Here is a 23,942-nt window from a genome sequence, read left to right as displayed (position 1 = left end):
CTGTTTTATCAAATTTTGTGGCATCAGTCTGTAAACATATATTTACAACATATATGTTCATGAACACTTCATCCACCAAACAAAAACACCTACAGCCATATGTATAAAGCTTCAAAAACTAATAAACATGAGAGTGTTAAATATCCAGCCAATCAGCTATGAACTGTCATGTTACAGGTTGGGTTTGGAAAATGACAGGCAGGAGCTGATTGGCTGTATCACTCTCCACTTTATCACTTTTTTTAAGTTTGATCTCGCCCTTATTGTGTACATATACAGGCAAGTTATAAGTGATCAGTTTGCAGAATGTTGCAATTTACAGATAAACACTGTCAGTGCAATTCCTTCGTCTTTCAGTTTCTATGTCTAATTAGGACAATATATAATAATAATAATAATTATTATTATTATTATTATTTTTTGATGTTAAGCAATTTAAATTGGACCTTCAATGATGTTAGGCTTCCAGGGTAAAATGCACATTTACTAACAGTTGAACTTTTTTTATATTAATTTTTAAATGTCAGTAAATGTGTGTATAAATGTATGTTTAGCCCTGGAAGTTCACCATCGATTAAGATTGTTTTTAAATTGATCAACATCGACCTTTAGTAAATTGAACCCTAGGATTTCATAAAACAGACCTAGTTGTACAGCAAGTTCCCTGGTTTACAAAGTTAACAAATGGTATATGTTTTTTCAAGAAATACCTTCAAGTGGGTCTCATAATAATCCATTTACTTTCTATGCGCCTTTAGAGGACAAAAATATCATTAATATGAACCTTCCGGTCTTACGACATACTCTTGTAGATGTTGGATGATGCTGCAACTTTTTATTCCTGCTGTCTCTCTCTTTCCTATCCTGTGTGCGCAGACACAGACACAGTTGGAGCATGCCCAAATTCGGGAGCTCGAGCAGAACCTACTGTTTGAGAAGGCAAAAACTGCAAAGCTTCTCAAAGAATTAGAGGACAAGAGGGTACAGTAATAAATCAATGACCCCTGCCTAAAGTCCAATGTGCTCTCAGCTTCATTTACACCCCTAGCCCTGATCTTTTGCTTTACATCATTTCTGCCCATTTTAGATTCCAGATTTATTATTTCTGCATTCACATTTTTTGCACTCCCAGATAAAACTTTCATTTGCCAACCCTTTTCAGACTCAAAGCAGTAGTATCTTAGTCAAAGCAGCTTTATTAAGTACAGTAAAAGTTAAGCAGAGAAGCTATTTCAGATCAAGGCATTTTTTATGTCCAATAATTCCTGACTTTTAAAAAGTAATATGCCTAAATCATCGTAAATGCTGTAAAACAACATAGTTCAATGTACTACTGCTTTTAGTTTGTTGCTCAACACATGGAACCATCGGTTTTAGTTAAATATATCGCCATTATATTAGTATGAATCATTGTCTCATTTAACACATTAATAATGACTCACAATTGAAATTTATCGAAAATTGTTCACCTACAACTGTCATGCTTGGTGTTATCTGGCATCAACATTGGCATTTACATTTACAGTAACTCTACATTATGTCACATTAGCCTAAACTTTATGAATGGTTTGTATTACCACATAATGATATACACAGTGATAAAGCAGCATTAAATGCCCGTGAGCAATAATACACACTATACAGTGCAGACAGATGTGCCCACCACCTTTTTTTGCTGAAAAGAGCATTTGTTTCAGATGACAATTGAAAGTCAGACAGTGGTTAAGATTTCACTAACTTAAATAATGATATAGGATTTATATGAGAGTTGTGAGAGTGTTCTTAATTATACATTGCATTATTTTATGTTATAGTAATAACAATAATTTAAAGTTACTCCCCTTTTGCCACTAAGATAATTGGAAAGTATGTGTGCATACACTTTTTATACCTTCATCTTATCATGGCTTAAGGCAATGAGTTTCAACCTTTTTACCGCACCAAACAAGATTTTAAAATTTCCAAGCCACAACATGAGATCCCCACAGGGAAAAACAGTCTGGCCCCCACCTGAAAAAAAAAAAACAATCTTATTTGCCCCCATATGAAAACACAATCATACTGGTGCCCACAGGTAACAAACATCAAATACATTGGCCCTTTACATGAAAACAAGAGTCCAGTAAATAACAGTTGAACTGCTGGTGGTTGTAATAAACTGGTGTGAACATCTTAAGATCTGGGGGCACATTTGAGACCAGCTCAAGGCACACTAGTGTGCCACGGCACAGTGGTTGAAAATGGCTTAAGCTTTAACACTTGAAGGCATATCATCAACTATTGTACCTTGTAATGAAGGGTACACATGGTGAACTATGCACTCATTTTCTATTCTATTTTGCTTATAGAAGCAAAATCGAATAGGAATCAAAATCATATGCACATTGAATGCTTTTAGCAGCATTCGATGCAGATTCGATTCCAATGCCCATTCACGTAGAGTGGAAATCGAAAAGAAAACTAGTCTTGCCGGGCAAGACTATATAGTAGAAAACGAACGGCATATCAAAATCTAATCAAATGCCAGATCTAACGGTGTGTACGCCCCTTTAGTTTATCTGGAGATCTTTTTCCTTATTACATTAATTCCCAGAGCCTGTACATGTAATAATAAATAAAAATATGTGAGTACATCATATAAGCAGCATACCAATGGGGAACCAATGCCGGTCAAAATACCGACACATTCATTATGCCGACATGCTCAAAATACCGAAACTGTTAAAATACAGACATTTAAAATATCAACATGTCAAAAAGTTTCTTTGAAATCGACTTGTTCTTACTTCACAATCCAAGTGGGCATAGAGTTAGATTATAATAGTGCCCAAAGCATGGTGAGCGCAGCGGCCTATGTTGACCTTTTGACATATCAACATTTTAAATGTCAGCATTTTTTGATCATGTTGACATTTTGACCATGTCGGCATATTGAAGTTCGGCAATTTGAACATGTCTGTATTTTGACTGTCTGCCAATGCTTGTCGGATTTTTTGACGAACGGTATTTTGAATGTCGGGAAATCATACTGAACAATATCAATGATGCCAGGCATTTGTGAAATATACTGAAGTTCATTGGATATATTTATTGGGGAATTTGCACATTTTATTAGGTATACAACATGAAAGCACAGTTACTTCCACAATGTGTTCCTTTGATGAGCTAGGTAATTGTATGCTACAAACACGCTGTATATTAGAACATATACAACTATACATTGTGTTCCTTTGATGAGATAGGTAATTATACTCTACAAACAGGTTGTATATTATACAACAACATATACAAATACACATTGCATTTCTGTTACGTTCAGTTTAGTTTTATAAAATATAGTACTTTTTATTGTTTCAAAGAAAGTCTTTATTCCCTATATTTTGAAGACTCTTGCATTAAAGCTAAGAGTATGTGTGTGATACACAGTAAATCTAACTGTAAATATCTTCATGCAAGAATAAATAAATATCAAATAACAAGTACACAATAATCTCAACTTTATATTCTTGACATTGAGGGCACCTATTTTTATGGGGCCTATACTCGTAGCGATTATTAACACGTACATCGCTTAGAAAATGCCCTTACATCGCTCCGTGTGTAGGGGCCATAGCGATGCTGGATATTAATCGGTCAGGGCTAGAGTTCTCACTAGAGAACACTGTTTCTGACCGATCACTCTGCACCCAGCGCTGACAAACGGGTGTGCTGAGCAATCTTGCTGAGCATTCTGAGCGATCTAGAATTAAGTTGGTAAATTAAGTAAAATATTGTAGCCATAAAACTCCTATTGAATGTCTGATTCCAAATGTAACAGGAGAGTCAAAATCTTTACACAATAAAAATACACACAGGACAAGTTAACACAATACTGGTTAACAATATCCAGTTCAGTTATAATTATAATGCAATAAAAAATAAATCTCTAACACATATCCATATGTCATGTTCAGTTCTTTTTACACCAGGGCATATTTAGATTATAGCCTGCAAATGTTTATATATTGGTGAAATCTATGTTTTTTTTTTCCAGAACACTATTTAATGAGTATAGCTTATACCAATAAAAGCTTTACTAAATTATATATTTACAGAAAACCTATGAACCGAACATTACTTTATTCAGAACATTATTCCTTGGTGTAAAATAACTTACTTTACATAGTCATTAAGCATTTATATATAGATTTCTTTAAAAAGAACAATTATATTTTTAAGTATACATTGACTCCATGTTGTTATCATTCTTTTTACAGCTAACGACAGTAGCAGAGCAGTCAAGGATTCAGCAGCTGGAGGAGGAACTCAACCTTCGCCGCAATGAGATTGAAGATCTTGAACACTGCTTGGTCAACACAAGTCAGTCAGAGTCAACAGAACCCAATCTTGGACTCCAAACTGAAGCCTTGCGCCTAAGAGACAAGCTTCTGTCTGCTAGCAAGGAGCATCAGAAGGAAAGCAGTCAGCAAAGAGACAAGTATGAGAAGAACATGAAAAGATACCAACAAGAGGTGGAAAAATTGAAGGCGCTAAATGAGAAACATACCCTGGAAATCGTAGAGCTGAAGAAAAAACTGGAACAGGCCACAAAAGAAAATATAGGGATGATGGACAATTGGAAGTCTAAATTGGACAGTTTGGTTTCTGATCACCAAAGGTCTTTGGAGGACTTGAAAGGTTCCCTTGTCACCAGTCCTGACTCCCAATACAGAGAAATAGTAGCGCTTAAAGCCAGCTTAGAAAGCCTTAAAATGGAGCATCAACTTGAACTTGAAAATCTAAAGGCTAAGAATGAGATTGAAATAGCAGTCTATATCAAAGAGAAGGAGACTCTCAAAGATAAACTTCAGGAGATTAGGGAAGAAGTAGAGGAGGGTAATAATAACTGGAGAACACAGCTAGAATCAAAAACCAATCAACACCTTAAAGAGCTCCAGTGTATTAAAGACAAATGCAGAGATGCAGAACAGCGAGTGTGTGAGCTAGAGAAGGCTCATGTTGAAAACAATGACCAAACACATACCATAGCCTTCTTAAAAGAGCAGATTTCAGCTTCTGAAAAGACAATGCAAGATTATGAAGTGCTCCAAAAAGCAGATGTAAGAAACAAGCAAGAGATCCAAAGGCTACAGGAGAAAAATCTAGTATTGGAGAACAAACTGCAGTCAATAGAAGCTCATCACTCATCACAGAATGCTAATGTAGGATGCTTTTTCTTTTCTTCTCCATTTAGTAACTTACTGAATGATGATGATTTCAAAATGGTTAAAAGACCATATGTGTTTTCATCTGCTGTAGTAATGAATGTTGACATTGTATATGTCAACTATATATACCAAATCATTAGAAATGCATTAAATCCATAGTTTATATTTCTCTCCAATTATTAATTGATTTATACTCTTCATGTTAAAAATCAACTGATATATATAATAAAATTGACTGCTGATAAAAACTGTCATCACAGTTGATCTGGACTCTGACCCCTCCCACTAGTGTCAGTGATGTACAGAATAGAGTGAGGGGGCAGTGATAGAGACATTTGAGTAGGAAGAAAAGTTTTGGGATGTTGATAAGAAAGGAAAGAATGAGATGGGCAAGTGTTGAGGGGGGGGGGGGGGGTAGACAGAGACAGAGCAGTGTATTAAGCTAGAACAAAAAATATTATATAATATATATACAAATTTAGTATGAAAGAAATGTATAGGGGTGGGGGGCAATCAGTAAATACAGGCTTCTTGTTGTTGGTATGGAGACAGCAAATTATGCTTTCAATGACTTCTGATTTCATTGTAATCCAGGAAAAGATGGAAGATCCCAATATTATGTGTTCTGGCCTGTGTCACCTGTGTGGTTACACACTAAAATGAAATGAGGATGATTTGCCACATTGAAACAACAAATCGACTGCATTGTCTAGTGTGTACAGAAAATTACACGCTTCTGTGAGTCGCATGTGACATCATCTACTTGGTCGTGCTGCACAGCCAATCAGACGATATCGTATGCGGGCCTGCACAGTGTAATGAAGGATGGAACGTGGTATTGTTCTGACGGTCATTACATCATAAGTAACAAGACATTGATTCCCCCGGCACACTGAATAGTTTTAGCAACCAATCTTGAACACTACATGATAATAGAATTCAGAGATATTGGTTACATATACCTGCGCAGGTGTATGACATGCCCCCAAGCCGCGTCAAGGCTTCTCTGTATATTGGGGGTCCCTAGCGCTATATCTAGGTGCAGGGTGTGGCACCCAAAATCTATCATAAGCTAGGAGGCCCAGCGCGGCATGCCAGTGAGATACTAAGTGTTAATAATTAGTGATAGGAAGCCGAAGCTGTACATAAAGAAAGAGATAAATGAAATGTAATTAAAATAAGAGAGAGATAGTGTTAGTGAGGGAAAAGTGTTAATAGAATGTAAGGGCATGCCGCACTAAAGCCACCCAGCCGAACCAGTCCAGGGGCACCACACCCCACACCACTGTTACCCTAAATTGGGTCTACAATTAGTCAGCAAGGAGCCACATGATAATGGCTCCTTACTTGGTATATCTGAACTAAGAGCTACCTACCTTGGAGCAACCCCAGACTACTCCATGTGGCATATCAGGACCTGCATCTCCGCCTAATACAAGCTCCTCTCTGCCTCTCACAACATACATACAGATAGTGGTAGATGCTCCAATTAGTTCAGTAAAACTCTTCAGGTGCATGCAAGGGAGGGGTTAATACTTAGTAAGTAACAAGACATTGGTTCCCTCGGCACACTGAATAGTTTTAGCAACCAATCTTGAACACTACATGATAATAGAATTCAGAGATATTGGTTACATATACCTGCACAGGTGTATGACATGCCCCCAAGCCGCGTCAAGGATTCTCTGTATATTGGGGGTCCCTAGCGCTATATCTAGGTGCAGGGTGTGGCACCCCAAAAACTATCATAAGCTAGGAGGCCCAGCGCGGCATGCCAGTGAGATACTAAGTGTTAATAATTAGTGATAGGAAGCCGAAGTTAAACATAAAGAAAGAGATTAATGAAATGTAATTAAAATAAGAGAGACATAGTGTTAGTGAGGGAAAAGTGTTAATAGAATGTAAGGGCATGCCGCACTAAAGCTATCTGTATGTAGGTCATTACATCATGTAGTGTGTACTGCCAATTTTACATGGTATGTTGCTGAAGGGAGGGTACTCCTTTACTTTCACGGCGCCAGCATGGCGCCGCGCGTCAGAGTCCCCTTGCGGGGTTCGCTTCGCTCGCCCACGCTGCGGGCTCGGTGGCTCGCTACGCTCGCCACGCTAATTAAAATCAACTCCATGCCAACATGGATAGTGGAGGTATGAACTATCCATGTTGGCATGGCGTTAACTTCGTTTATTTTACTTAGTTTGTGGCGAGCGTAACACGGAAGTAGCGCGGCGCCATGCTGGCGCCGTGAAAGTAAAGAAGTACCGAGGGGAGTTAGGTCCAACCATTGGGACGATTGGCGAAGGTTCCTTCTTGTGTGTACCCACTCATCTCCTATTGCATGTGTCTTATGGTGTGTACACACTTGTACAATCTGCATGATATCCAGATGAGATTTTGACTATATAGTCAAAATCTCATCTGGATCTCATGCAGAAAGTCTTGGCTGCATAGACTATATAGTGCATATCTGCACTATATGTATGCAGATAGTCTAAATTGTATACATAATCAAAATCTCATCTGGATCTCATGCAGATTGTACAAGTGTGTACACAGCATTAGGATCATTTGTATGACTTTATATCATGGCTATGGTAAACACAATGGATATTTCTCCTAAGATTAGTATCTCCGCTGATTACCATGAACTGTAAATAAGGCCTGGTGGCATTTTTGAAGTGTACAAAGTACCAAAAACATCTGGAACTTTTGCAAAATAACAGAAACATGTTATACAGTTACTCATATGCTTGTGAAACATTGTAAGAGTTCAATAAAAATGGCAATGTATTTCTCATCTTTTGCAGATGATTGAAGCAAATGACTTTTCAGAAGAAAAAATGAACATGAAAACCATAATGGAAGGTAATTTGTTTTATCTACTTTTTAAACAACATGCATGGATGAAATGCTTCTCTTCTAGCTCTCATACCGTGGGCTGGGGAGAGCGGGGATGGTTGCAGGTTTCCCTCTGATGAACTCATGGAGGGCTATTCTCTACTACCTAAACGCTCAACGCTGAATGTAAAGGTCACTATAACACTATGGGACTTTAACAGAGAAGTCCTTTAGCATTGCGTTATACTCCCTGCTGACAGATCCCTGCTGATTGCTCTTGCGATCTAAAAATTGGAAGAGAGCAATAATGTTTGTCAAAGTATTTAATTACCATGTGGGCTCCTTTATCGAGAATATTTTTTTAAATAATTTAGCAGTGCCTACACAAATAATGTATTATATTAAATGATGTAGTGTTTGCAAGGAGTGCATTGCAAATGTGCACTTCATTCAGGGGTAACCTGCGCTGCCCGCAGTGCACCCAGGTCATCTGCCTGCTCTACTGATTTTTCCCTATGAGACATATTTATTAAAACAATTCTGCATACATTTTCATGGGATACCCACAAAATATAAGTATCCCCAGGGCATCTGACAGATAACAGAGATTTCTGATGTGGTTCCCATTTTTACAATCACAATAGTAGTCCCCATTGGTTGCATTTTAGGGATACGGTCATTGGGTCACCAGCATGATGTTCGACAAACATTAGGTCAACACCATTAGGTCGACATGCATTTATGTCGACATGACTTAAGGTCAACATGCAGGAAGGTTGACATGGGAAAGATCGACAGGGTCATTAGATTGACATGGTCATTAGGTCGACATGGGTAAAGTCAACAGGGTCATTAGGTCGATGTATGGTTGTTCACTGTTTTTTGAGCCAAAATGTTCCGACAGGTGGTATTTCATGCCCTACCATCCACTAGGGCGTGGTGGGAGAATAAAATAGTGTACCCGAAGCATGACGGTGCTACGTTTTAGTGTTTATGTTGACTGTGTTGACATTCCGGTAAAAAAACCCCCAAAAAAACATGTAGACTTTTTCAATGTCGACCATACCCATGTCGACCTAATGACAATGTCGACCTAAAGCGAGGTCGACCTTCCGGCATGTCGACCTTAACTCATGTCGACCTAAATGCATGTTGACCTTAATGCTGGTGACCTAATGATCCATACCCGCATAGGCGTGCGCAAGGGGGGTGCCGGGGGTGCACAGGCACCTCCTAATGACCCCCAGCACAATTGCAGGCAGCACCTCCTATGACCGCAGTGCCCCCTCCCCCGGCCGGCTAGCAGTTGCTGCGTTGGGCTGGCCTGACTGGCTGGGCTCCTTCAGGCTTCAGCAGTCAGCTCGAGTCTTTTCAAAAGGGGGCGGGGCCGCGGGGGTCCGTGATTAGGCCACTCCCCTGCATTTTCCTGTGCCCGGGTGGAACTAGTGCAGCAGCAGGCTGGCTCCTGGCTGAAGATGTGTGCAGAGACTGGGGACCAGTGAGTAAGTGTGTGTGTGTGAGTGTGAGTGTGAGTGTGACATATATTGTGATGGAGTGGGCTGTGTGTGAGAATGTAGTGAGCATAGGCGTGCGCAAGGGGGGTGCCGGGGGTGCACAGGCACCTCCTAATGACCCCCAGCACAATTGCAGGCAGCACCTCCTATGACCGCAGTGCCCCCTCCCCCGGCCGGCTAGCAGTTGCTGCGTTGGGCTGGCCTGACTGGCTGGGCTCCTTCAGGCTTCAGCAGTCAGCACGAGTCTTTTCAAAAGGGGGCGGGGCCGCGGGGGTCCGTGATTAGGCCACTCCCCTGCATTTTCCTGTGCCCGGGTGGAACTAGTGCAGCAGCAGGCTGGCTCCTGGCTGAAGATGTGTGCAGAGACTGGGGACCAGTGAGTAAGTGTGTGTGTGTGAGTGTGAGTGTGACATATATTGTGATGGAGTGGGCTGTGTGTGAGAATGTAGTGAGGGGAACAGGGGGCCTAATTCAGGATTGCTCACTAAGCAGCAATCTTTTGCTGCTTAGCCAGGGCCGGTGCTAGGCTTTCATGCGCTTTAGGCAAAATTTTAGCTGGCCGCCCCTACTCCCCTGAAAATCTACTTTTGAGCCTCTCACATAACTCTTGAAAACCACTATACAACCCCCCCACCCCCAGTCCCAACCAGCCCCTCCTCCTCCTACCCTCAGCCCGGAATGCGTCCCTAGCATCCAAGTCACTCACCGCCCCCGGAGCGCCAACACAGGGTTTGCACTTTGCAGAGAGTCGCGCTGTGTGCTGCTGTGCATCCCTTTGTGCGCCCGCTGGCAATCCGGCACTGTCTGCGTAGCTGTGTCAGTGCTCTAGCAGGATTTCACCTGACTGCCCGCCTCTCCTCCCTCCGATTTACAGCATTACTTCTGTCAGCCGCCAGACAGTCACGCAGACAGTGCCGGGTTGCCTGCGGGCGCACAGAGAGATGCACACAGCGCGGTTCTCTGCAACCCCGTGTTAGCGCCTCTGCCATATTTGGGGGAGGAAGCTTACCCTTGCCCCTTTCTGATGCCCCTGCTTGTGTTGTAAAATAATGTAGTCTCTTTCAGAGACATATTAGTGTGCTGATCCCTTCAGTTCCGCCCCCTCACTGCCGGTGCCCTAGGCAGCTGCCTAATGGTAGCACCGGCCCTGTGCTTAGCAAGCAGAACACCGCCCGCCGAACTCCTGTGTAATGTGACTATGGGTCAGTATGTGCTAATATTATTCACTATGCACTGTGTAATTTGAATATGGGTCACTATGTGCTAATATTAGTCACTACGCACTGTATAATGTGACTATGGGTCACTATGTGCTAATATTAGTCACTATGCACTGTGTAAAGTGAATATGGGTCACTATGTGCTAATATTAGTCACTATGTGCTGTGTAATGTGAATATTGGTCATTACGCTCTGTGTAATATGAATATGGGTCACTACGTGCGAATATTAGTCACTGGGCACTGCGCACTGTGTAATGTGACTATGGGCCCAAGCGCTGTGTAATGTGACTGGGTCACTACGTGCTGTGTAATGTGACTGGGTCACTGCGCACTGTGTAATGTGACTATGGGCCCAAGCGCTGTGTAATGTGACTGGGTCACTACGTGCTGTGTAATGTGACTGGGTCACTGCGCACTGTGTAATGTGACTATGGGCCCAAGCGCTGTGTAATGTGACTGGGTCACTACGTGCTGTGTAATGTGACTATGGGCCCAAGCGCTGTGTAATGTGACTGGGTCTCTATGTGCTGTGTAATGTGACTATGGGTCACTACGGGCTGTGTAATGTGACTATGGGTCACTACGGGCTGTGTAATGTGACTATGGGTCACTACGTGCTGTGTAATGTGACTATGGGCCCAAGCGCTGTGTAATGTGACTGGGTCTCTACGTGCTGTGTAATGTGACTATGGGTCACTACGGGCTGTGTAATGTGACTATGGGTCACTACGAGCTGTGTAATGTGACTATGGGTCACTATGCACTGTGTAATGTGACTATGGGTCACTATGCACTGTGTAATGTGACTATGGGTCAGTACGTGCTGAGTAATGTGACAATGGGTTACTACGTGCTGAGTAATGTGAATGTGGGTCACTTTGTGCTGTGTAATGTGATTATGGGTCACTACATGCTGTGTAATGTGAATTTGGGTCACTACATGCTGTGTAATATGATTATGGGTCACTACATGATGTGTAATACCCAGTCACTACATGCTGTGTATACCCAGTGGTCTTTACCGCTGCTCTGCCGGACCGATGATGAGGTGAGTAGAATTAAATGGGTGAACGGTGTACAGCGTGTGGGGCCCCCATTACAGTGTGTGATATAATATGTAATGGGCATTATGGTGTGTGGCATAATGTGTAATGGGCATTATGTCACAATGTGTAATGGGCATCACGGTGTGAGGCGTAATGGGCATCACGGTGTGAGGTGTAATGGGCATCACGGTGTGAGGCGTAATGGACATCATGGTCTGAATCATAATATGTAAGGGGCATCATGGTGTGAGGTGTAATGGGCATCACAGTGTGAGGTGCAACATGTAATGGGCATCACAGTGTTTGGCGCAACATGTAACGGGCATCACAGTGTGAGGTGTAACGGGCATCACGGTGTGAAGCGTAATATGTAATGGGCCTTACAGTGTGTGGCATAATGTGTAATGGGAATTACAGTGTTTGGTCTGTGTATTGGGCATTACGGTGTGTGGCATAATGTGTATTGGGCAATATGGCATGTGGTATACTATGTAATGGGTGTGTGACGTTTAATAGGCATTACGGTGTAAATTTTTGGCACGCGCCTTCAGCACGCACGGTCCCTATTATCCCTATTTTACAAAAATTTGTCAACCCCTGGCATAATGTGGAATGTCCATTACTGTGTGTGGCATTATGTTTGATGGGCATTATGGTGTGTGGCATTATATGTAATGGGCATTATGCTGGGAGGCATTATGTGGAATGGGCATTACTGTGTGTGGCATTATGTGTGATAGGCATTATAGTGTGTGGCATTATGTGGAATGGGCATTACAGTGAGTGGCATTATGTAGAATGGGCATTACAGTGTGTGGCATTATGTGCAATAGGCATTACGGTTAGTGGTATTATGTGTAATGGGCATTACAGTGTGTGGCATTATGTGTACCGTACTTGCGTGGGTTTACTCCGGGTATTCTGGTTTCCTCCCACAACCCAAAAATATACTGGTAGGTTAATTGGCTCCCAACAAAAATTAACCGTAGAATGTCTGTGTGTGCGTGTATATGTAGTAGAGGGGATATAGATTGTAAACTCCACTGGGGCAGGGACTGATATGAATGTTCAAATATTCTCTGTAAAGCGTTTCGGAATATGTGTGCGCTACAGTATATAAGAAATTGTTAATAAATAAAAAAATAAAAAAATTACAGTGTGTGGCATTATGTGTAATGGCCATTACAGTGTAAATTTTTGCACTTTCCCTGTTTCTGGTGTGTCTGGTGGGAATGATTAGTTCTTAAGCCTATATACATAAATAAGTCACCTTCTATTTAGTTTGCATTGGTGCTCAGTAGGCAGTGATGGACACGCCCAGTAGGCTTTGATGGACATGCCCAGTAGGCGTGATGTACACGCCCCTCCAATGGTGCACCCCCTAATAAAATGGGCTGCGCACGCCTATGGTAGTGAGGGGAACAGGGGGCCTAATTCAGGATTGCTCACTAAGCAGCAATCTTTTGCTGCTTAGCCAGGGCCGGTGCTAGGCTTTCATGCGCTTTAGGCAAAATTTTAGCTGGCCGCCCCTACTCCCCTGAAAATCTACTTTTGAGCCTCTCACATAACTCTTGAAAACCACTATACAACCCCCCCACCCCCAGTCCCAACCAGCCCCTCCTCCTCCTACCCTCAGCCCGGAATGCGTCCCTAGCATCCAAGTCACTCACCGCCCCCGGAGCGCCAACACAGGGTTTGCACTTTGCAGAGAGTCGCGCTGTGTGCTGCTGTGCATCCCTTTGTGCGCCCGCTGGCAATCCGGCACTGTCTGCGTAGCTGTGTCAGTGCTCTAGCAGGATTTCACCTGACTGCCCGCCTCTCCTCCCTCCGATTTACAGCATTACTTCTGTCAGCCGCCAGACAGTCACGCAGACAGTGCCGGGTTGCCTGCGGGCGCACAGAGAGATGCACACAGCGCGGTTCTCTGCAACCCCGTGTTAGCGCCTCTGCCATATTTGGGGGGAGGAAGCTTACCCTTGCCCCTTTCTGATGCCCCTGCTTGTGTTGTAAAATAATGTAGTCTCTTTCAGAGACATATTAGTGTGCTGATCCCTTCAGTTCCGCCCCCTCACTGCCGGTGCCCTAGGCAGCTGCCTAATGGTAGCACCGGCCCTGTGCTTAGCAAGCAGAACACCGCCCGCCGAACTCCTGTGTAATGTGACTATGGGTCAGTATGTGCTAATATTATTCACTATGCACTGTGTAATTTGAATATGGGTCACTATGTGCTAATATTAGTCACTACGCACTGTATAATGTGACTATGGGTCACTATGTGCTAATATTAGTCACTATGCACTGTGTAAAGTGAATATGGGTCACTATGTGCTAATATTAGTCACTATGTGCTGTGTAATGTGAATATTGGTCATTACGCTCTGTGTAATATGAATATGGGTCACTACGTGCGAATATTAGTCACTGGGCACTGCGCACTGTGTAATGTGACTATGGGCCCAAGCGCTGTGTAATGTGACTGGGTCACTATGTGCTGTGTAATGTGACTGGGTCACTGCGTGCTGTGTAATGTGACTGGGTCACTGCGCACTGTGTAATGTGACTATGGGCCCAAGCGCTGTGTAATGTGACTGGGTCACTACGTGCTGTGTAATGTGACTATGGGCCCAAGCGCTGTGTAATGTGACTGGGTCACTACGTGCTGTGTAATGTGACTGGGTCACTGCGCACTGTGTAATGTGACTATGGGCCCAAGCGCTGTGTAATGTGACTGGGTCACTACGTGCTGTGTAATGTGACTATGGGCCCAAGCGCTGTGTAATGTGACTGGGTCTCTATGTGCTGTGTAATGTGACTATGGGTCACTACGGGCTGTGTAATGTGACTATGGGTCACTACGGGCTGTGTAATGTGACTATGGGTCACTACGTGCTGTGTAATGTGACTATGGGCCCAAGCGCTGTGTAATGTGACTGGGTCTCTACGTGCTGTGTAATGTGACTATGGGTCACTACGGGCTGTGTAATGTGACTATGGGTCACTACGAGCTGTGTAATGTGACTATGGGTCACTATGCACTGTGTAATGTGACTATGGGTCACTATGCACTGTGTAATGTGACTATGGGTCAGTACGTGCTGAGTAATGTGACAATGGGTTACTACGTGCTGAGTAATGTGAATGTGGGTCACTTTGTGCTGTGTAATGTGATTATGGGTCACTGCATGCTGTGTAATGTGAATTTGGGTCACTACATGCTGTGTAATATGATTATGGGTCACTACATGATGTGTAATACCCAGTCACTACATGCTGTGTATACCCAGTGGTCTTTACCGCTGCTCTGCCGGACCGATGATGAGGTGAGTAGAATTAAATGGGTGAACGGTGTACAGCGTGTGGGGCCCCCATTACAGTGTGTGATATAATATGTAATGGGCATTATGGTGTGTGGCATAATGTGTAATGGGCATTATGTCACAATGTGTAATGGGCATCACGGTGTGAGGCGTAATGGGCATCACGGTGTGAGGTGTAATGGGCATCACGGTGTGAGGTGCAACATGTAATGGGCATCACAGTGTTTGGCGCAACATGTAACGGGCATCACAGTGTGAGGTGTAACGGGCATCACGATGTGAAGCGTAATATGTAATGGGCCTTACAGTGTGTGGCATAATGTGTAATGGGAATTACAGTGTTTGGTCTGTGTATTGGGCATTACGGTGTGTGGCATAATGTGTATTGGGCAATATGGCATGTGGTATACTATGTAATGGGTGTGTGACGTTTAATAGGCATTACGGTGTAAATTTTTGTCAGGCGCCTTCAGCACGCACGGTCCCTATTATCCCTATTTTACAAAAATTTGTCAACCCCTGGCATAATGTGGAATGTCCATTACTGTGTGTGGCATTATGTTTGATGGGCATTATGGTGTGTGGCATTATATGTAATGGGCATTATGCTGGGAGGCATTATGTGGAATGGGCATTACTGTGTGTGGCATTATGTGTGATAGGCATTATAGTGTGTGGCATTATGTGGAATGGGCATTACAGTGAGTGGCATTATGTAGAATGGGCATTACAGTGTGTGGCATTATGTGCAATAGGCATTACGGTTAGTGGTATTATGTGTAATGGGCATTACAGTGTGTGGCATTATGTGTACCGTACTTGCGTGGGTTTACTCCGGGTATTCTGGTTTCCTCCCACAACCCAAAAATATACTGGTAGGTTAATTGGCTCCCAACAAAAATTAACCGTAGAATGTCTGTGTGTGCGTGTATATGTAGTAGAGGGGATATAGATTGTAAACTCCACTGGGGCAGGGACTGATATGAATGTTCAAATATTCTCTGTAAAGCGTTTCGGAATATGTGTGCGCTACAGTATATAAGAAATTGTTAATAAATAAAAAAATAAAAAAATTACAGTGTGTGGCATTATGTGTAATGGCCATTACAGTGTAAATTTTTGCACTTTCCCTGTTTCTGGTGTGTCTGGTGGGAATGATTAGTTCTGAAGCCTATATACATAAATAAGTCACCTTCTATTTAGTTTGCATTGGTGCTCAGTAGGCAGTGATGGACACGCCCAGTAGGCTTTGATGGACATGCCCAGTAGGCGTGATGTACACGCCCCTCCAATGGTGCACCCCCTAATAAAATGCGCTGCGCACGCCTATGCATACCCGCATTTTATATCCTGATATTCAGCAGAGCAAAGTAGACAGGCTGGACAGGCTGTGGGAAACGTGGGTTTCTAGGCAACTGGAAACCTCCCCTGAATATGCCTATGAGTGGTTTTGGAGTAATTAGGATGACATCAACTCACTACTCTTCCTATGCTAGAAATGTTTAATTCTCATTCTTTTTTACTTAGAACTGCAGCTGAAACTTAACAAACGAGAGAAAGAAGTATCATCCATGTCTGCTCATATTGAGTCACTTCGGGCTCAAATTAATGGTAAGTTTGTATTATAATATTATAGGCTACATAACATGTATTTCTGAAGCATCAATTAATTTAGTGTCTAAAAGTATTGTATTGCATTTATGCATTCTTTTGTACAATATTGGAGTACTTTGCTTTGATAAAACATAAGGATCACACCTGGCTTACCTGGCTAAAATAATATTTTTAAGCAGCTGGTTAACTATGTAATGCCATCCTTAAAGCTGCCTATACACGCTCAGCGGCGTAACTACATTTTGGGCGCCCCCCCCGCTGTTAAAGGGAGGGCGCCCAGCCACTCACCCGTCCCGCCGCTCGCCGCACCAACCCCCGCAGTCTTACCTAGGTTCAGTACGCGCTGGTCCCGGCTCCCTTCTTCTGCTATGAGGACCACCACAAAATGTCCGCCCCCATAAAGCAGACAGTTTCAGAGAACTGTGTGCTATATGGGGGCGGCCATTTTGTGGTGGTCCTCAGCAGAAGAAGGGAGCCGGGACCAGAGCATACTGAACACAGGTAAAGACTGGGGATGGGGGGTTTGGTGCGGCGGGCGGCGGGGTGTAACGTAACTATAGCACTGCAGCCCCCGGTGCCCGCACATGCATAGCGCCCCCCCGCGCGGTCGCGGGGGCTGCGGTGCTATAGTTACGCCACTGTACACGCTGCTATGTGTGCTGTCCCGATGTGTGCTTTGAGGTGCGCGCTCCCGCGGCACCTCATCGCACAGTACAAAAAGTATGTGCTTGCACATACTTTTTGTACTTAGGTTTCATCACATTGCATCGCATTGCATGCACAACGTGTGCACAGGCAATGCAATGCAATGTGATCCGAGCTAGTACAGCACGGAAAGCACGCCCTCATAGCAGCGTGTATGGGCTGCTTAAGGCCTTATTTCATTTTCTGCTATATTGAAACCAAATGGACTTTAAATATCCTGTTTGCAGCATGTAGATCAGGGGTGGGGAACCTTTTTTGTGCCAAGGGCCGTTTGTATGGGGGAAAAAATCCTTCGGCGGCCATACTTTTCCGTCTCTGCTCAAACATGCAGTGATTACTCCCATTCTGAAAAAACACAATTCTGACCCTAACTCTATCTCTAACTATCGTCCTATCTCTCAGCTCCCATGCCTCTCCAAGCTACTCGAGAGACTTGTCTACTCTCGCCTAACAAACTTTCTTAACTCCAACACCCTATTAGACCCGCTTCAGTCAGGCTTTCGCTCTCAACACTCCACTGAGACAGCACTGACTAAAGTGGTGAATGATCTGGTAACAGCTAAGTCTAAAGGCCATTACTCACTGCTTATTCTTCTAGATCTTTCTGCTGCGTTTGACACTGTGGATCACACTCTCCTTTTACAAACACTACACTCCCTAGGTCTTAATGATACAGCCCTCTCCTGGTTCACATCTTACCTATCTGATCGCTCTTTCACTGTTCGCTTCTCTGACTCTACTTCCTCTTCACTACCTCTGTCAGTCGGAGTTCCGCAAGGCTCAGTCTTAGGTCCTCTGCTTTTCTCAATCTATACCTCCTCGCTTGGCAAACTAATCAGCTCCTTCGGATTTCAGTATCACTTATATGCGGATGATACTCAAATCTATCTATCAACCCCAGAGTTGTCACCAGTGGTTTTGGGCCGAGTCTCTGAATGTCTCTCTGCCATCTCACTTTGGATGTCTTCTCGCCAACTCAAACTCAATATTTCCAAAACTGAATTACTTATATTCCCGCCAACCAAGAACAGTTACCATCCTGATATCTCCATCACTGTTGACAACTCGACAATCTACCCTACCCCACAAGCTCGTTGCTTAGGGGTCACCCTCGACTCTGACCTGTCCTTTGTTCCCCACATTCAATCTGTCTCCAAATCATGTTACATGCATCTAAAAAACATATCCAAAATACGACCGTATCTCACACAAGACACTACTAAATCTCTTATCCATGCACTCATTATATCCCGCATTGATTATTGCAATAGTCTCCTAACTGGTCTTCCCAAGAACAGACTCTCGCCACTGCAATCCATTATAAATGCTGCTGCTAGGCTGATCTTCCTAGCAAGACGCTCATCGTCTGCTGATCCGCTCTGCCAGTCCCTCCATTGGTTGCCTGTATATTACCGTATTCAATATAAAACACTTCTACTTGCATATAAAGCTATTAACCATACTGCACCAGCATATATCTCTGCACTTATCACACAATATCTCCCATCTCGACCACTCCGCTCTGCACAAGATTTGCGTCTCTCATCTGAGCGGATCACTAGCTCCCATTCACTATTACAGGGCTTTCATCGGGCTGCTCCCATCCTATGGAATGCCCTTCCATGCACAATTAGACTCTCCGCTAGCCTCCAAACTTTCAAGCGTTCCCTGAAAACTCACCTCTTCAGGCAAGCCTATCATATTTAAGTTCTACACGCATAACCCTCTGAGGCACTTATGTATTATATAGCTTCCCTTCTGGACTTGTAACTTGTTGGGACTGCTATGCTATTACTGATGCCTGTCCTTGTGTTTCCCTCCTATATACCTAATAGATTGTAAGCTTGCAGCAGGGCCCTCTAACCACCAAGTCTGTCTGTTACCCAGTTTGTTTTATCACTGTCTACTATTGTAAAGCGCAACGGAATCTGTTGCGCTATATAAGAAACTGCAAATAAATAAATAAATAAATATGTAAAAATGTCTCTTACAAATTGTCCTGCTGCAGCCGTCCCACGCTTCGGCGGCTGCCGCTGAATAGGACTGACAGTCTCCAGTTGCTGTTGATTTAAGAGGAATCTTGCGAGAACTACCGACCTCTCGCGAGAATTCCCCTTTACTTGACTCCTGGCAAAGCCGCCTGGTGGGTGGGAGGGCCACTCAGAAGGCTAAGGGGGCCGCATACGGCCCCAGGGCCTGAGGTTCCCCACCCCTGATGTAGATATACCCTGCTAGTTAGTGCAGGTAACTTATTGTGCAGTCAGTCACTGTTTCATGATATCATTTGGTTATGTACTGCATATAACGAAGGAGAAAAATAAATGTGCTACTGATGAAATGTATGCAATCATCTGCAGCATTAGAAAGCAAATGCAAATCAGGAGACAAGAAGATGGATTCGTTAGTGAAGGACAATAAAAAACTTGAAGTGGAATTAGAGGCTTTTTCCAAGAAATCCCATGATGCATCGGGACAGTTTGTCGTGATAAGCCAAGAGTTGCTCAAAAAGGAGAGGTGAGTAATACCAATTGATATAAGCAAACAGTCCATTCAGACTTCCTGAATCACTTTACGAGGATGTCGTGGTTGTGCTTTTCATACTGCAGTTGGAAATGGTTACTGTTTACAGTTCAATATGAAGATATAACTAAAAACTGTACTCTTTTTAAAAGTTATCTGTAGTAATGGATTTTGCACATAGATCTGAATGCCCAGATCAAGCGCCTTGTTGCATACTGTGTATGTAGCATGCATTGTGCGCGTCTTTGAATACTGTATGTACTGTACAACAATTCTGAGTTGGGCAAGTATCACTGGTTCTTGCTGTATGGGAAGTGGGTGTTTCTGGGTTGCAACTTTGCATATATCACCACTCTTAGTAGTGGGTATGCAGTATATATGCTGTGTCTATGCATAGTGTATGTATAAGTGCCAATGAAAGTGACGACTGTTGTATTTCCTTCCATAAAGATGTGTACCATTCTGATTAATGCAGTGGAATTATGTTTTTTTGCATGTGTATGAACTTGCTGTGCATTATGTGTGGATCAGGCCCTAGATCTTAAAGGATTATGGGTAGTTTTTTTTTGTCAGTCAAACATAAGTAGACATAAAAAGATATTTTGTTACTGCAAGCCCTTTCCTATTTGTTTTATATGGTGAGATATATTCATGTGGCAGTGTACAGTATATAGTGGCTACTGAATGATCAGTGTGTGTATACAGGCCCTCTTACACCACATGAGATTTGCTGATGTTAGTGGCAGCTCGGAAATGTGTCCCTGGCACAAAAGCTATTCATGCTGGGGATTTAAGAGCTGACAGGCAATCCTGCAGGGATTATGTTTACATAACTGACAACAGGGGTTTTCATTAAGTAAAAGTAACAAAAAAGCAGTCAGAAGTGAAAATCTATTTTACATGTTTAAGGAAACAGAAAAAAAAGATTTAAGGATACTTAAGTCCTGGATTTTGAATGTGTGATCCGCTTTCTGGGGCACACAACATCTGGGACTTGGTGATGCTGGTTATGGTTTGCACTAGCACATCGCGCTTTGCATATCCTCTCATACGGTGATGGTTACAAACTGCATCATCAGGCCACTCCCACTGATGCGTGAGGTGGATAGAGTCTTCATCAAAGAATACAAGGGAATGCTAGGCAAAGCATTAGGTCTTCATCTTCTGTAAAAGGGAAGGATTCATTTATCTAAAGGAGCACTAAATCCCCCCAAAATTTTTTCCAGATGTGAAACATAAATACAACCTACAGCAGGCATGTCCAACGTTGGCCCTCCAGATGTTGTGAAACTACACATCCCAGCATGCTTTGCCACAGCTTTGCTATTAGAGAATGCTAAAACGATTGCAAAGCATGCTGGCATGTGTAGTTTCACAACATCTGGAGGGCCAACGTTGGACATGCCTGACCTACAGTGTTCAGCGCTAGCCAGATATTACACAGCAGCTGTGATTAATAGTAAACTATAACCTCACTGCCCATTACAGACTGCTTTCACCCTGTCACAGTTTAGGACAGGGGTGGCCAACCCACGGCTCTCGAGCCGCATGTGGCTCTCCCCCTTGCTAAGTGCGGCTCCTGCTGCCCTCCGTCCCCCCCGCTGTAGGTTCCCCGGCCCGAATCCATCTCCTTGAGGGGAGGAGAGCACGCATTGCGCATCTCTCCTACCCCTAATGCTGGGTACACACCAAAACGATTTTGGCACAATCCCATCAATCTGGATCCAATTCAGACTGATTGGATGCAGATTGGATGCAGATTTGGTCAAAATCGTTTGTCTGGATCTGAATTGGATCTGAATCCTGCTGCAGGTAGGATCTGTAAAAGATCCATTTATCTGAATACAGAGGGGATCGGATCGTATGCAAATCGTATGCATAAAGTTTTGTCATGTAGCCACTCCCCATTGTGTCATATGACTACTCCCCTGACCACACCCCTTTTTTGCCGCGCACGCATGATGTCGGCTCTTTGGCTTAATTGCCGATATTTTTCGGCTCTTTACCTCGGACCAGTTGGCCACCCCTGGTTTAGGACATGTAAAGATGGGAACTAAAACAGGCAGAAATGCTACGGCTAGACTGATCTGACTCCGCTGACCCTATGCAGCCTTCCACCAATAAATGCTGTACATTTCTTAGCTCTGGTCTGTCAGTCATTGTTGTTCTTATAGGACCCTTACCTCCTCCCTACATGGCAAACTGCTGCAGGGAAATAAAAGTGAGTTTGCCAGACCTACTGTATTTAGGGCAATCATACAATGCCTTTCATATGTATTAGTGCAATTTACAGGCTTTACCCCTTTGTTATGTCACCTATGATTAGGTCAGTGGTTATTGATTAGGTCAGTGGTTCCCAAACTGTGTGCCTAGGCTCCCTGGGGTGCCTTGGAACACTTTCAGGGGTGGACTGGTAGCGGGCAGTCTTATGCTGGGTACACACCAGGACGACTAGGGCCCGATCCCCACAATCTCGATCCAATTCCGATCAATTGGATGTAGATTGTGTGCTGATTGGGCCCTTTTCTGACCTGCTGTGGACCGATACCGATCCGATGCGCGGTCCCGCGGGTCGGTCGGTCGTTATTGAGATCCTACCTGCTGCAGGTAGGATCTCAATGACGACCATACAGCCGGGTGCGGGTCGCCATCGGATCGGACCCGCTCACGGTGCACATCGTGAGCGGGTCGTGCCCCCCCCGCGTCACCGTGAGCGGGTCGGACGAGACACTGACGACCCGCTCACGATGTGCATCGTGAGCGGGTCGTCCTGGTGTGTACCCCGCATTAAACTATTTGGACAAACAGAAGTGAGTTCTGTCCCACTTTGCATAAGTAGACCTAAAGCTGGGTAAATTCTAGCATATAATGAACTATATCAAGAGTGTCACGAGAGAATGATATAGGGCATACACACTTTACAATATTCTTCACGATTTCTGTCAGTGATGTCATCCGCTCCATACATGCAGTCTCTGGCAATATTGTCAGATTGAGCTGCATGTACAGATGACGGGGGGGGGGGGGGGGGGGATGGGGTCATTACCGACCTATGGCCACATGCATCGTTAACACTATTGAATATTGAACATAAACACTGCACAATATGCACATGATATCATTAAAGATATCAACATTGTCCATATCGTTAATGATATATCGCCAAGTGTGTACCCAGCTTTAGAAATACATATAAATACAATTTGCTTAATTTACACAATTTTTGCAAAATTTCCCAATAACAAAGAAACTTTTATCCTAGGGGTGGCGTGAAAAAAATGTGATACCTTAGGGTGCCATGATTAAAAGAATTTTGGATTAGGATAGGAAGCGGATCCATATAATCAATACATAATAGTACACCAAGTCAATGGCAGCATGGAGCACAAATCCGAATGTCATTAAACACTTAGTTATCCCGTTTTAAGCCTTTAGTAATACAGTAGGTGGAATTCCGTTCCTCACCCTGTCTACTCCTCCTGTGTCACCCCTGTCTGTCTGCCCCTCCTCTTTAGAATGTAAGCTTTCATGAGCAGGGACCTCTTACCTCATGTGCTTATCCTTTCTTACTTCAATAGTCTTCGACAGAGCCGGCCCTAGCCTAAATGACGCCCTAGGCAAGATTTTGGCTGTTGCCCCCTAGCACTGCCACTAGTTCCGCCTCTGACCCTGCTCCTCTTTCCCAGCACCATCAACCCACATCATAGCAGTCATCATTTTGGTGCTCCTACCCGCAATATTTTAAATAGAAACAGTGCACACATTCGGTGTGCAGCCCAAACAGGGGTGTGTTCTTGCTGGGAAGGGGCATGGCCACACAATAGTACCCCCAATTCAAATTATGCCACAAGTAGTGCAACTTTATTCACATTATATCTTGCGATGATGTCCCTTATTCACGTTACATCACACAGTAGTACCACTTTACCTTATATACATTACTCCTCACATTATTCACAT

The 23,942-nt window shown here is 43.5% G+C and overlaps 1 protein-coding gene across 2 annotated transcripts in view; it reads left to right on the top strand.

The window, feature by feature from the left end:
* The window catches only part of CLIP2 (CAP-Gly domain containing linker protein 2), a 125,982-nt gene that overhangs the window by 86,650 nt on the left and 15,390 nt on the right, over positions 1-23,942 (top strand). Inside the window, exons 9-13 of one of the 2 annotated variants that reach the window (XM_083174113.1) lie at positions 877-981; positions 4,257-5,201; positions 8,013-8,070; positions 16,671-16,754; positions 19,820-19,976. In XM_083174113.1, the coding sequence (XP_083030239.1) occupies positions 877-981; positions 4,257-5,201; positions 8,013-8,070; positions 16,671-16,754; positions 19,820-19,976 (1,349 nt within the window). The remainder of the gene's footprint in view (positions 1-876; positions 982-4,256; positions 5,202-8,012; positions 8,071-16,670; positions 16,755-19,819; positions 19,977-23,942) is intronic. The other variant, XM_083174114.1, reaches the window with a different exon arrangement.

Source organism: Crinia signifera, chromosome 2 (assembly GCF_055691185.1).
Source record: "Crinia signifera chromosome 2, ASM5569118v1, whole genome shotgun sequence".
NCBI classification, from domain to species: Eukaryota; Metazoa; Chordata; class Amphibia; order Anura; family Myobatrachidae; genus Crinia; species Crinia signifera.
The sequence above is the reverse complement of the archived record's forward strand: the minus strand, read 5'-3'. Positions and strand labels throughout refer to the sequence as shown.